General features: G+C 42.4%; 2 protein-coding genes across 3 annotated transcripts in view; one reads left to right on the top strand and one right to left on the bottom strand.

Moving 5' to 3' along the window:
* The first annotated feature begins 476 nt into the window (after window positions 1–476).
* Window positions 477–2264, top strand: LOC147423878 (uncharacterized). The gene is made up of 3 exons (XM_086502027.1): window positions 477–545; window positions 609–665; window positions 863–2264. Exons 1-3 carry the CDS (start codon window positions 477–479, stop codon window positions 965–967), a joined length of 231 nt encoding a protein of 76 aa, XP_086358153.1. The 3' UTR covers window positions 968–2264.
* A 6636-nt stretch (window positions 2265–8900) lies between these two features.
* The window catches only part of LOC147423877 (uncharacterized), a 73173-nt gene continuing 66839 nt past the window's right edge, over window positions 8901–15234 (bottom strand). The window contains exons 5-9 of one of the 2 annotated variants that reach the window (XM_086502249.1): window positions 12130–12226; window positions 11913–12046; window positions 10290–10803; window positions 9490–10194; window positions 8901–9402 (exon numbers count right to left, since the gene is read on the bottom strand). In XM_086502249.1, the coding sequence (XP_086358375.1) occupies window positions 9112–9402; window positions 9490–10194; window positions 10290–10803; window positions 11913–12046; window positions 12130–12226 (1741 nt within the window). In that variant the 3' untranslated portion in view covers window positions 8901–9111. The remainder of the gene's footprint in view (window positions 9403–9489; window positions 10195–10289; window positions 10804–11912; window positions 12047–12129; window positions 12227–15234) is intronic. The other variant, XM_086502248.1, reaches the window with a different exon arrangement.

Genomic DNA, 15234 nt, shown 5'->3' with positions numbered 1-15234 from the left:
GAGAAACCATATACAATAATGTCCATGTCCATGTGATCATGCATAAACTAAAATAAAAACTACTAAATGATAGCACATAAAACTTTAATTAGATGAAACTATGTATAGGGGCACCAAAATGCATCCTTAACCCTAGCATGCTATTGGTGTACAACATGCTCTCCCTCAAAGAAACTACTCATATACGTTTTCACAATAAATTTTCCAAATTTGTAAGTTGTTTCCTTTTCAATTCTCCATTTCAGTATTGGGTAAAGGGTCAATATGATCCAGCCTAATATCCGTTGTCCAATCGCCCTCTTACTACCATAACTTCACATACCATAAATGAGATGAAGTTGACTACTGTTGTAGACCGCCACCAACACAATTCTCTCTCTCTCTCTCTCTCTCTCTCTCTCTCTCTCTCTCTCTTTGTGTGTGTGTGTGTGTGTGTGTGTACATGCCCGTAGGCATCATCAAGTAGTATCAGAGGCATGTCCAGCTTAGGCATGGACAGCTTGCCGGAGTTTGACATTGGTGCAAGAACCACCAATGATAGTGATGTATGTTGTTTGTGGATTGGTCGAGCTTGGTGCCTCAAAACAGGTTCCTATGTAATTTTGTAGCACATGTCGATTTTCAAACAATTAAAACTTCAGCACAACAGGTTGATGAAAACACTGGTAATTATTATTGCACTCTCGTAGTAGCTTTGTGTGTGTGTGTGTGTGTGTGTGTGTGTGTGTGTGTGAGAGAGAGAGAGTGAGAGAGAGTGTGTGTGTAAGAGTGACGTGAAGGAAGTCCTACGTGAGCCTCTACTCGTCTACCAACATGCACGAGTCCTCTCATTTGCTCTGCGCGCGTTTCACGATCCTTGCAGGTGATCCGCCCGAGCTGTCTAGTGTTCCCTCGCCCACTGTCAGTTCTCTGCGTGCCGTTGCAATTTCAGACTGAGCTCGCACGACCTGCTGGAGCTGTTGCGTAGTCTGCTGATGTGCATCAACAGCGCGAGGCCTGCAGTATTCAGCCACTAACAAAGCCTTCAGTCCCTGCGCAGTCTGCCTGGGGGGTTCATTTCAGCTCGTCCTAGGCTTGAGATCAGTGATTTGTGCACCATTGCAGTAGTGGTCCTTCCCCGTGAGAGTTTGCAACTTTTGGTTATTTTTCAGCACAGATTTCCAGGCACTGTTGTTTTGCAGATGTATGCCCTCTGTGGGAGATGTATATACTTTTGAGCTCTTTGTAAATAGATAAAATAAAACAAAGTCCTTTGTTGTGAAAATTTCGTTTGATTTTTTCCTCGGTCTTGGTCTGGTTGATGCATGTCAGAGTTCCCATGTGTTTTCAAGCACCGTAAATCCATGGACAATGCTTCGAAGACTGCCTTTGAAATCAAAAGCTATCTATATGAAGACTTCAAAGAGGCCCGAAAAGCTTAGAATGGTCAAGCACCTGCCCTTGAGGTGCGTATTCCAATGCAGGACCTTATGGATCCGACAGCACAATATGCCATGAATGCGGTCATCTTGTTTTTCCCGGGCAAAATGCCCAGTGCGCAAGATGTCGGACTATGGGTTGATTTCCTTCTCAAACATCAGGCTGTTCGAGGCGTTTATTTTGGTGCTCGTGGTTTCTATGAGGTTCCATGTTCTGCCGTGGGCACTCACTAAGGATTATCAAAGCCTTATTCCTCACAAATGTCATGTGTGGATGGAAATTGTTGATTTTCCTTGCACATGGAGACATTTTCTTCCGTTGTTGGCCGCTCATCTTGGTAAAGTGATTTGCCCCCCGAAATTGGATGCAAACACCAATAGGTTTTACATTCTTTGGGATACGGACAAGCATACCTCGGTTGGAATTATGGTGGATTCACAGGATCCATGGGTGCAACAACGTTCTTTTAAACTCAAATGGGATAAATTTGCAAACTCTTGTTTTTTATGTGGTAGATTCATTCACATGCAATCTGAATGTCCTGAACCAGTTTTGTAGTCCCCTCTTTGGGCTGTTCCTTTGTCTACCCTTGCCTCTATAGGCAAATCTATTGGTGAAGCTAAACTGAATGAAGTTTCTACTATGAAGGTGGTTCCTAATGTGGATAAAGGGAAAATTATTCAGGTTTATTGATGCTCGTTGGGCAGGAGCTTCAACCTGCTCTCTTGTATAATGATCCGCAGGGCCGCTCAATGCCTGTTGAGTATGGTCAGGTATATGAATTTGGAGGCATTTATGCGCATAGAGCATATGGGCAAAGGTCTGCTTTATGGCGAGACATCTCTTCTCGCTCATGGACTTCAAATGCATTCCTTTGCGGTGATTTAATCATACCCTTGGTATGGATTATAGTACCACAGGTAATTCAAATGCATTCCTTTGCGGTGATTAATAATACCCGTGCTGAGTATGGTCAGGTATATGAATTTGGAGTCCTTTTTGCGTATACAGCATATGGGCAAAGGTCTGCTTTATGGCGAGACATCTCTTCTCAATCATGGACTTCAAATGCATTCCTTTGCGGTGATTTAATAATACCCTTGGTATGGATGATAGTACCACAGGTAATTCACATATGTTGTTTGCGGAAAGGCAAGAATGGGATAATCTCTTTGCTTCTACTCAGATGATTGATTTATGGCGTTATTTGCATCCAAATGCCTTTGGGTTTACTTTTCAGCATGTTGCTCACTCTTCTTATTGAGCGCGATTGAATCGATGGTATTTGCTTAATTTGCAACAATATGAGGATTACGCCTTGCAGTTATTGGATTATTAGCCTGTTTTGTTGAACTTGAGTTTTGTGCAGTCTCTTTGTGATCAGCCTCTTCCTAGGAAATGTCTGCTACATATTAACAACGCTTATCTCACTCCTGAGGTTTTTCGTGACATGATTTCAGATATTATTCCACCTCTGCTTGCTCACATGCATCTTGATCTTGATGCTGCCTAGTATTGCTTTGTTATGAGGGTGCAAAGTGTTATTTGCTTCTACTCAGATGATTGATTTATGGCATTATTTGCATCCAAATGCCTCTAGATTTACGTTTAGCATGTTTCTATCTCTTCTTATCGAGCGCAGTTGGATCGATGGTATTTGCTTAATTTGCAACAATATGAGGATTACGCCTTACAATTATCGGATCATTAGCCTGTTTTGTTGAACTTGAGTTTTGGGCAGTCTCTTTGTGATCAGTCTCTTCCTAGGAAACATCTGCTACATATTAACAACGCTTATCTCACTCATGAGGTTTTTCGTGACATGATTTCTGATATTATTCCCCCTTTGCTTGCTCACATGCATCTTGACCTTGATGCTGCCTGGTATCGCTTTGTTATGAGGGTGCAAAGTGTTATTTATGACTATGGCACGCATTACATGCAGTGCACTCAGGGGGATGTCAAGGATGCAAAGCAAGCTTGTCAACAGCTGCAAGTATTGGCTGATTTGCGGCCTTTGTCTAACTGTGAGATATCGGACTTGTGTGAAGCTTGTGTGTGTATTCAACATAATGATAAGTGAAAAATTGCTAAATGGCAGACGTGTGCACGTCAACAGGCTTTCATGGATAAAGGTTGTGCTTTGAAGCAATTCTTTAAGCATTTGCATCATACAAGGGTCTCACAAGCAATCAAGAGAGTTATGCATTCCTCAGGTGTTTGGACTTCTTCGAAGCAAGAACTTGCTCATAATGCCATGGTTTTGCATTATCGACAGTTGTTTACTGCTCCTTCTCAGGCAGCTTTGGCTGCTTGCCATGTGCGTCAATTGATGCTTTCTTTTGTTCGTCCGATCATATCCCCGACCAAGGTGAATGTTGCCTTGAGGAACCGTTTACGGGCTCAGAGTTGCATAGTGCGTTGCTTGCATTGGGTCGTTGGTGATCTCCCGTTGGGATGGGCTTACTGTGGAATTTTTCCTCTTCTTCTGGGAGGCTCTTGAACAACCATTGCTTTTCATGATAAATGCAGCACTGGAGAAACAGGATTTGCCTCTATCTTGGAAAGAAGGTTTACTTAAAATGCTTCCTAAGCAAGCGCTTTGCGAGCGATTCTCTCACTGGTGCCCTATTACTTTGATGCCGGTGGTTTACAAGATATTGGCTAAGATGCTAGTGCACCGCATTAAGGACCATCTTTTTGCAGGACTCCATCAGGCTCAATAAGGTTTCATTCCACGTTGCCAGATTATGGACAATCTAGCTAATGTTATTATTGGCATGGAGTATGCTAAATACACTCAGCAAGATGTGTTGGTTATGCAAGTTGATATTGAAAAGGCCTTTGACACTGTACAATGGAACTTCATTGCTGCCACGATGAGGTGCCTAGGATTTGGTCCTAAATTGGCCAATGTGGTTTATTTCTTGTATGCATGTAGCACGTCTTCGGGGATCTTGGAAGGTGAATTAACAGAATCTTGGCCGCTTGGTTGTTCGGTCAGGCAAGGTTGCCCCCTTAGTGCTTTGTTGTATGCTATTGCCACACCACTCTTGATTTATCTTGATCACCTGACCTGTGTTGAGCGTCTTCATGGTCTGCGGTTACCCTCGGGTCGTACCTTCATTGGCCAGGCTTACGCCGATGACTCGTTGTTTATGCCTCGTAATCAGCAAGCTGATGTTGAAGTGATTATGGAAGCCTTGGAACTATTTGGCAGTGCGGTTGGACTTAGAATCAACTTTTGTAAATCAAAGCTTCTGGCTCTTCGTTCTTGTGATTCACATAGTCTATTGTGGCCAGGTGAGATTGTTTCTCCAAATGTGATTACTAGGCATTTGGGTTATCCAATTGGATGGAATGTCACTCACTCTCAGAAAGTGGATTGGGTTATGCAACGTTTCAATGTCAAATTGCATTACTAGAAGTTATCCACTTGGCCATTACATGTTCGTATGTGAATTGTTCAGAGTATCCTGATGACATATGTTCAATTCTTTCTGCCACTGATGCATTGGCCTCGTCGTTGTCTTGATTCTCTTATGTTGGACATTATGTCCCATTTGTGGCGGACCCATGCTCAGAAAAAAGGCTTGCGCTTGATGTCGATGGAGAAGCTTTGCACTCCTAAACGTCTTGGTGGCACAGGCATGTTCTTGCTAGGAAAGCTATGTTGTTGCCTACACTTACGCAACAAATTCAGCCTTGGACTCTGATGTTTGCATACCTCGGTCAACATGTTGTTACTTCCCCATTTGGCCATTGGCAATCATCTATATGGGAGGTGGTATTTGGCAAGATGGAAGGGCACATTCCTGGATGTCCTCTTGCTTCCACCTTGGTATGTGCCTGGAAAGAGGCTACGATTCATCTTTCATGGAATCCTCGGCAGGAAGGTGATTCGATTCGTTTGGAGAGTCTCCATTGGAGCCGGGCATTCTCTCTTACTTTGGTCGACCGCTCGCTTCGTCAAGCTTACTTTCTCTCTGGTCGTGGCATTCGTGTGGTTGAGAATGTAGTCGATGAGGCCGGATATACTTTTGAGTTTCCCTTCGCCGCTCGCCGTTTTGGATTCGGCATGCATTACCGTCAATTTTGGAGAGAACTTCAAAACATGTTGCTTGATTTTTTGCCCATTACACCTTTGCCTGATGGTGATCGCATGTTTGATCGAGATCTTTGGAAAACGCCTTTTCGAGAAATTTTTGCCGATCGAATTTATGCTCTTCTCTACCACAACCATGGCTTGCTGATCATTGTAATGCCCTTTGGCACATGCACAAATCTTATCTCCGGTGGAGAAAGCTTCTCTCTGCCTTGTGAAAAAGCCATTTGCCTTTGAAGGAGCGACTGTTTCTTTGGTACTGTTTGTTTGGAGTGCTCATAGTCGGCACTTTTCTTAGGGCACGTCATATTCACCCCTCTTCTTGTGTCCGTTGCTCAACTGCAAAAGAGAATATCTACCTCTTGTTGTAGTATCGCTACATTACTAGAGATTTCCTTCGCCGTTTGTTGGCATGTATGCATCTCCGTTTTCCAGGGGTTGTCTTCCACAAAAGGTTATGGGCATTTGGCATTTTCTCACCGACACTACAGCGTTTCACGGTCTTCTTTACGTGGGTCGGATATTGGGCTTATTGGACCCTGTGGCGTCAGTGTAATGCTTACATGTTCCATCGTACTCATGCAAATCATTCCCACTCTTCAAGCTTTCTCTTAGGCAATCGTTACGGTTTTCTTTGGAAGTTGGTGATATCACCGCAGAGATACATCAGCTTTCCTATGAATGTTTCTAGCTACACAGTACAGCTGAGTAGTTTTGTGTTCTTCCCCTTTATATGATCCTTTTGGTGGGTTTTCCTCGCTTCGAGGTTTCCCACTAGTAAATTAATCAAATAGATTTACAACAAAAGTGTGTGTGTGTGTGTGTGTGTGTGTGTGTGTGAGAGAGAGAGAGAGAGAGAGAGAGAGAGGGGGGGGGGGGGGGGGGGGGGGGGGGTGGGGGGAGTGTGCGTATATATATATATATATATACATATTTATATATATAATGAACCTACATATAATGATCCATCAAATAAGCCCGTAGTTGGTAGTTGGTGTAATACAATTGTTCTCAGCGTAAAATGCCAAAAACATCATTGTCGTCAAGCATGGCCAGTGACAACATCTGATGCTAAAATTGCTCGTGCACAGGAAAAAACTTCACAAACCAATGCGTGCTTTATGGCACAACACAAAGAAGACTAAAAGTGTCTATTTGTCACAAATTACATTATCACAAGACTCGCACATCAACACAAAACGGTACTAGAATCCATATGTTATCATGCCACTCCTTGCAAATAGTCCATATATGAATACATATAAATTAACACATAAACACAACAAACATTTACATTGGATGTTCATATGTCACCATGCATTTTGGTGTTGTGTTGGGTGGCAGTATGAATTCATGAAATTAAGCTAGCTTGAAACACCTCAAGTTGATCTTAAAAGTCTATTCACTTCCATAAGCATCTTTGAGTGGCAACATTGAGTGCTTTCCCTCTTCAGGTCCAGTCATGGTCATGTCATATCATCGAGTTATGGCAATCTTCTTCATGCTTATACATTTTTGGGTGTTTTTTCTCCTAGTTTTGGGTTAGTCTAGGATGATGCAGCTTTGCACATTGGGGCAAGATTACCCAAACATGTTTCTAGAAGCTGCAAGACAAATTTGGCTTCAGCAGAGGTGAAAGCATACTCTTCTCCACAAGTGGAAGAGTGAATTCCACTAAAAGCCATAATGAGAGCCCAAGCAAAGACGACTTATAAAAAACCACATGTAGAAGTAGCAATTTCCAAAGAAAATCAAGATGTAATAAAAACAACTTGGAATATGCGAGCTGATATTGAGCATGATTCAAATAAACATATTGGAAGGCAATAGAACCCACAAAGGAGCAAGGAAAAGCAGAAGTCAACTTTGTCAAGAGCAAGCTCAAGAGGATTTATGTTGATGAACTTGATCATTCCTAAAAGCAACTCAAATGGTAATGGAGAGTTGTAGCGTAGCAAGAAAAATTATAGCGTTTAACATATCTCTGGAGAGAGCTCGGTGTACAAATTTCAGATCTATAATCTACATTGTTTTTGAGTAGCTATAAGAGGGTAGCTCTGTGCATTAAAGGAATCGGCTAGGCTTTTACTCAAGTAAAAGCTTATTCAAACTATGCTAGACAAGCCATTCCCTCTTGGTAGGCATTGATGTAGCCCGTGCTGTTTTTAAATTCACCAAAAGAACATAGAGTGGTCTAGCAATTTCCTCACGTATATAGATGAACCTCCTGTGGTACCCACCTTCAAAGATGTCGAGATCACCTATCCTACAATGCATGGATTCCATCATGGATCTCAAGGCTTGGCAAAAGATTTTTCTCGAGGCTATTTGAAGATACAACATGCCAAATCACAAAAACCCCTATTAAATAGGAGATCAAAACACGTAGAAAATTACCTATGAACCTCAATTTTAGTGTTCCGGGAGCCCTTAGAAGCAGCTTAACGCATTACCTATGCCCATCAACGTAGTTGCAGGTATGAAAAGTATCCTAACACAACTATCCAGATGAGCCAATTTTCTAGCATGCAAGGCCGAACCTCTTGATAACAGCCACCTACTGCATAAGGGTGACCCACCTCCCACTCCCCCACCAAAGACAATAAAGGGAAGAAATCAACTTTCTCCAAGGCCCACATTCCAAAAATGAGGAGTGTCACCATCAAGATTGTAACCACTTCGCATTGGGTAACCTAGCCCCCAGTGCTCGGCTTCAAAAAACCTCATCACGACCCTCACAAAAGTTTATGCAGACTCAAGACTCAAGCTGCCGTACAAAACTAGCACCTAGTGGCAAGATGGTCTTGTACGATCACGCACATTTTGTCCACGTACAAAGTCGTGCGGTACTCGTCGAACTAGAAAATTTTATGTTGTACGACTGTTACATACGTTCGAAAATAAAAACAAGCAATTCTTAAGCCTAAATTTTACACTTGAGACAATTAGACAATTGATAGAACACTTGAGAGATGTAGAGCTTGACTCTTGAGGGTTGAAACTTGAGCTTGAGAGGCTTCTGCAATGGAGAGCTTGAGGATTTTTTGTAATGGCCGTTAAAACCACCCGACAGGACGGACGAGACCACCGGACGGGACGGGACGTCCTGTCTGTCGGACGTGAACTACCCTACCTAGTGGTTAAGGTGGATGCGAGAGTGCATAAAGATCCAAGTTCGATCCCCAACGGCATCTTTCAAATTTCAGCTGTACTCCACCAAAAAATGGGGGAACAGTGTCCAGGGACAAAACACACATGCAGAAGGAGCAAAGATCTAGACAGAAAAGGCCAAAGGGACTTCGAAGATGTTTTACATTTTTGAGGGACTGTCTGTCTCAATCTCTATATATCACATTTACTTACTTTCAGCAATTAATTGCAAAACCGGTCAAATACTCTTGACGAAAGATGTATATTTTTCAGGAAAAACCCTTCCCTTGAAACTCATTGTTTGTATTGCATTCCTAGTCTCCTTTTTGCATTTCTTTAAAGTTTATGCTATATCCCCTTCAGGTTTTCCCCTAGAGGTATTCTATACCAATGAGCAATAAATCTAACCACAAGAAAACTTCCAACATTCAAGTGTCTTAAATATCAAAACCCGAGCTGCGAAATGACACCTCTAATTTGGGTTGCCTCATGGAAATTTTCTTGCGGTGCAAGGCAACAAGAGACCGTGCAGTGTTTATAAGCAGTCCGAGCTCTGCAGTTCCTTCCGCATATGCATGGGATCGTCCAGCATGCTTGGCCCTCAATTTCAGGCTCAGCATTCCCTTCTTTTGTACACCTTTAAGTGCATGCTCGTATGTGGGGTGCCCTCTCACTCCTAATGCCGCTATCTGAATCTCGTAATGAAGCTTTACTGAGTTTATATTAGTCTGGGGTTTTCACACAAGCAAACCATTAGAGCTATGATAACAAAACAGGTTTCTTCACTAAGATCAAGAAATTCGCTAGTTTCTTACCGCCTCAATAGGGCTGTGTGCTGCTGATGTTGTAGTCTCAACCAGGGCTTCAAGGGTGGCCATATGAGCCATGACTACTGCATGAAGAGCTTCACTGACTTCAGGTGCTGAGCACAAGTCCTGGCTGCTTCCCAAGCAAAACTCCATAACTCCTACAATAAGCACCACCAATTCTGTAGCTCCTGGTCGTTGAAGACAGTTCTCGCTCACAATCGACTGACCCACTTGTATCAGACCATTCCATAAACGCAGCCATCCAATGCTTTGTTCCAACAGCTGCCACCCTCGTAGCTTAAGGCCGTTGAAGACTATTGGAATCAGCACCACCCCACGAAGCAACAAGTCAGGGTCCATGAAGCTGTTTGGCTTTGCATGGAGAATATCAATGATATTGTCTAAGATCACACACAAAATACTCCTGGAAGGGATTGCATGTGGAATTCCCGCTATTTCTCGGGGTGCATTTTTTAATGTAAATTCTTCCACATCAGAAAAGGCTAAAAACTCCAATGCTTCTCTTGATTCCACCAAGCACCGTAACACATTTAAACAGCATTTGGCTTGAAGGATTTCCTTTGTTTCTGCATTTGATAATTGGCCAAAGCACTTGCCACACATAGAAATGATAGATCTCAAAAGCTGAAGCCAAGGGGATGACAGTGAGCCAGACCCTGCAGAAGAAGATTCATGGATTGATGGCCACAACTGCAATATCACAGATTCAGAATCAAGTAGATGCAATGTTTCTGACAAATTGCAAAGAAATTTTCTTGAGATCAATGACACAAGTAACAACTTACGTGAGTGGATTTCACAAGTGGATAATGATACACCACAAAATATGACAAGACAATTCCCGCTGTAGTGCATAACCAGATCTCATCCTGCCTGCTGAGAGCTGTGGAGACAAAGTTCTCCTTGTGTTTATCATTTCCTCCCGAATTAAGTCCAAAAAGTGTGCCCAAAATATCATACACAGAATTAGTCACGGACCACATCTGGAAAGAGCTATCATCTGAAGATGGTTGGTGGACAGTTTGTGCATGTGTCATCAGTGAATGTGCAGCTTGAAGCAAAGGTATTACTGGGGTGGACGAAGAAGATAGAGTTTCAGCATAGATATTGCGACTCTCTCTCCAGAGCAAAAGCAGAATGAGAACCAATGTGGCATCAAGCTCAAGGACCCTCCGATCTTCCATAAGCTTTACAGACATTGCAGCTAGAATAGCACTGAATATGTTGGTTTGAAAAAGATAGCTTGCAATAGCATTACTGTTTATGTTATCCGTAGCAGTTAAAACGGTGAGGTACAACCTGTCACGTGTGGAAACCACGTTACATGAAAAACTCAGTAGCTCTATGGAATCATCCTTGCCACGGACTTTATGAAAGAGAACTGTTCATCCGATACTAAGACACGCTCTAAAAATCTCCCTGTAGGAGGTTGGACAGGTTGGTCCTCAAATACTAGTCTGCTGTCTTGTCCTTCACTAAATGTACACATTATGATTGTGCAGACAGGTCATGCTAAAAAGGCTTTGGGCCCTGAATACTAGGAAGCATTCAACAGCTCAACAAAAAAGGAGGTTGGCAATATTTTGCTGGGTTTGGTCCTGTCTACCTTCTATCACCAAAGATACTTTCAACGTGCTGTTATACCTTTTGAGGCAATATTTACTTGTTATTCCACCAAAGTTCAAGGTCCTGGACTTTACTCATTGGATAGTGTTTGGTGCTTGCTATATTTCGTGTAGAGTACAGTACATAATAAACAGAAAAGAAAACATGGTACCGTTCAGGTTTACATATAGTGTATCAAATTATATATTCTAAAGATATGAGACTGCTCAAAAGTGAAAATGTACTGTAATGTGAAAGCTATGATTATTTACGTCACTTGAAAAGCCAATAAATCTGCAAGCTTAATAGAGATGATGGGCTGCTATGTTTTTCTATAAATAAAAATTGAATAAAACAGGCGCCTTTCTGAATTATAAGTATGGCGGCCTGGAAACGTACATGCAATATAATTTGTTTGGAGCTGAATGGATGCAACCTTCATGTGGCCACATGTGCACTACCTCTCATTTAAATCTGGCAACCATGCACTTTTACAGTGATCAGACATGGCAAATATCCAGACTTGCTGGCATTTCGGACAAACCTCACTTACATATGCTGTGTTTCCTGGGTTGCTTCTAACTACCCATGTAGACATACATGCAAACCCTGTGAACGTACAGATTCAAAAGTCATGCATGTGAGGAGCAATGCAGACGTCACACAGCAACAATCACAACCCAAATTTTCCATGATGTAGTAGCTCATCATTTTCAGCGCTTTCTTAGAAATCTTTGGACTCAAAAACTTCAAAAACTAAGGGCTTTTAGGTAGGACATATACATAGATATACCATTGATTACCTTAAACATAAGGACTTGACTGGAATGGGAACATCATCTCTCTGAAGCAGATTTGCAACCCTGCCTATAAGCCGCATGAAAAACATGTCTGCATTTTCTACTGATCCAGCAATCAAGGTGATAATTGTAAAACCCTGCATCAAATAGGTACAATAAGTGTGTACATGCACGTAAAACAGAAATAGTGCAGATAGCAGCATTACTTTGCTGGGCAAACCTGCTCAGAGAAGCGTTTCTTAAAGATTTCCTGAAACAAAATTATCAATGTTTCCAAGGAATGTGCCACTCGTATAAAATTTTCATCATCCAGATACCTAACAGAAAACAACACAAAGGTGACTTGAGTTTGAAGAAGCCAATGACCTATTTAGCCACCTTGAACACATCCTACCACTGAACTTGACTAGACCTTTCACAACACAAACATACCCTGCCTGAACCCCGCTTAACAAAAACAAACCTGTGATACCTCTTGCCACTGATGTTGGCCAAAGATTACGGTATCAAAACTCCAGCTAAACTAGCTCCTACTTCTCCTCTCTCGATATATTCTGAGACCATCTATGTAGAGCCCTAATTAGGTAGGTGAAAGCGGACACCCCTGTTTTACACCAGTAGTACTGTTAATTGCATCTGATATATCTCTTAAAGGCTTCTCCATCGCTTTCTTATATAGGGCACAAATCCTCCAGCATATCTCCATAGGGATTGCAATGCCCATGGTTATCCCATTTTTGCAATGATATCTATGTTCAGGCATAGCTCAAATCCACCATCCACACCAAAAAGAACAGAACAATTGCAGGGCATACACACACACAAAGCTATGATTGTTTGATATGCTGATAATCCCAACTCTCCCCTAAGGAGAGTGTAATAGACTTGGACATCCCAAGCCGAGAATCTACCATAGCACGTGAGAAAACTGAAAGAACTGAACAAAACTGCGAGAGAGACGATATGGCACGGCGTAGTTCCGTGCCCAGAGAGACTAGCCCCAAAGACTAGCGCCCCTTTTGGTATTTTCTTTATTATCTTCTCAAGGCATTCTTTTGATGGAGTAACTTCAACTTTAGTAATCACTGGGGAGGATTTTGGCTTGAGATTGTAATCATCTTCCAATAATGAATCCCAAAATTCTTCAGAATCGTCTTCAGAAACTGCCACTTCATGACTTGCAATTGGCATATCATCATCTAGAAAAGAATCAAAGAAAGCATAATCATCTTCGGACTCAGAATCTACAGCTATGTCCTTATCTTTGTCTGATAACGAGTATCACTTGGAAAAACTTCTTGCTTGAAATCGTCCTTCTCTTCATCAATTGGTTCAGGAGAAGTTAATGAATTCAAAACTTTATCAATAATAATTTCTGCATTTGCATCGGAGATCATATTTGCTTCATAATCCACTGTATCATGTCGTTTGACTAGTACACGTGAGGCTTGAATCACTCGTTCCATATTGCACAAATACCCAAGTTACCTCATACCATCGTGAGAAAAAATTCCATTCCATCTTTCTTCCGCTTCCATACAAATCCGGGAAGGGGGTAGAGTGTAGCGGTGAGGGTGAGAGACTCACAACCTTCGGGTCCCGGGAAAAAAAATTGCTATGATACCACTCTGAAGATTAGTGGTGCTAATCCTATAATTAAGACTTAAAACTTCATACTTAAGATCAAATTGAAACTCAAGAGATTGAATGTGTGTTTGATTGATTGAATTAATGCCTGAAAACCGAGTACAATAGCCTCCTTATAAAGGAGACGAAGAGACACAAATGAAAAGACATGTCTCATGGTAAAGAGACGCGACTTTAGAAGTTTAGACGTAAAGACAAATCCTTTCGGCGAAGAGCTGCAACCATTGGACGAAGAGTAGCAACCGTAGAGCGAAGGGGTGTGACCAGTTGTCGAAAGAGTGTTTCTTTTGGTGAAGAGGCACATCTCTTGAGCGAAGGGTCGTGACCATCCAAGCGTAGGGATTCTCCTTGGCATGGAACTTTGCTTATCTGCAACTAGGAGTAGATGTAATATTGTAACATAGTCAAAATCATGACATTCCCTCCCATTTAAAATGAGAGCCCGTGTCAAAGAAATGACTTCTGATGTTGATAGAATTCTGGAAAAGCATTGAATGTCACGTGACACATCCAACCCTATGTGTCCGTGGACAAGCTACAGCATGATCAAGGTTCAGTCAATCCAGTCAGTCTAGATTTAAAAGTGATCTGATACTTTTGTGAGTCTATTCGTAGACCGTGCATGCCCAGTCACTTAGTGTAGATGCATATCCTCTAGTTGCACACAGCACGATCATCAGTATTCCCTTCAGAATCCATCAAATTCAGTCAGGGGAATTTTCCAGTGCATTTAGCCCTATTTTCCCTATTTTTGGTATTTTTCACTTATTATTTTTAAGTGACTTTCCAACAAAAGTAGGTAGGGCAATTTTGCTAAGTTAATATATAAGCAAACCCAAGTTAGCACTTTCTGGCAGAAGAGGCAGCAGGAGCTCCCCGCTCAACAAGCACCTTCTCAGCAAGAACCTGCAGTACCCCCAGCACCCTCGGCGTTTTTGGTCTCCATCATCGCCACACTCAGCCCCAGCGTTTTCCAATTGTAGCATCGCCATCCGTACCAGATTCCTAGCGTTTTTGCATATCCTCAGCACCTCCACAGCCTTGGCGTTTTCAGCTTTCCCATGATCGCCACAGTACCCCACAGCCTAGCGTTTGCAGATCGCCATCAAGCAGTCCAAGTCCCCAGCGTTTTCACTAACACTAGCAGGCAGCCCAGCGTTTTTGGTTTTCAGCCCTTATCGCTGCAGATGCAGCAGAGTTTTAAGCATTCCCCACAGTAGCAGACTCAGCCCTAGAAGCATTGCAGAAGATCCCCATTTTCAGCCCTCGAAAACGCAGCCAAAACGGTCATTTTCAGCCACCGAAACAGCCCCGAAATTCAGTAGTTAGAAGACCACAGATTTCAGCCCTAAAGTCGTCGTCGTCGTCATCAGCATAGTCCCAGGTTGCATCAGTCCATTGCATCGTCATTGTACCACTTCGTGCAATCATAAGTAGACCACTCTCGCCAACGAGAGTGGGGCCTTCGGAGGAGGGTTTTACAACGTCTCGGTGTCGTATCTCTCTTCTCTCTCTATCTCTCAGTCTCATTCACTTGCACGCACAGTGTCCATTCACTTTGTTTGTGATCATAGCACTTTCCATCAAGAATGGAAGGCTCTCCCTTCCATAAGAACTAAAAGGAACCTTGAGCACAGTTCGGAGCACTCATCTTGAGCAAAGCGCAAACAATCATTCC

This window comes from Adiantum capillus-veneris, chromosome 26 (assembly GCF_014529385.1).
Source record: "Adiantum capillus-veneris isolate H3 chromosome 26, ASM1452938v2, whole genome shotgun sequence".
NCBI classification, from domain to species: Eukaryota; Viridiplantae; Streptophyta; class Polypodiopsida; order Polypodiales; family Pteridaceae; genus Adiantum; species Adiantum capillus-veneris.
The sequence above is the reverse complement of the archived record's forward strand: the minus strand, read 5'-3'. Positions and strand labels throughout refer to the sequence as shown.

Coding starts and splice junctions, on each gene's coding strand:
- LOC147423878 (XM_086502027.1), top strand. CDS start 477: ATGTCCAGCTTAGGCATGGACAGCTTGCCGGAGTTTGACATTGGTGCA. Junction 546..608: donor GAACCACCAATGATAGTGAT/GTATGTTGTTTG, acceptor GTAATTTTGTAG/CACATGTCGATTTTCAAACA. Junction 666..862: donor ACAGGTTGATGAAAACACTG/GTAATTATTATT, acceptor CGATCCTTGCAG/GTGATCCGCCCGAGCTGTCT.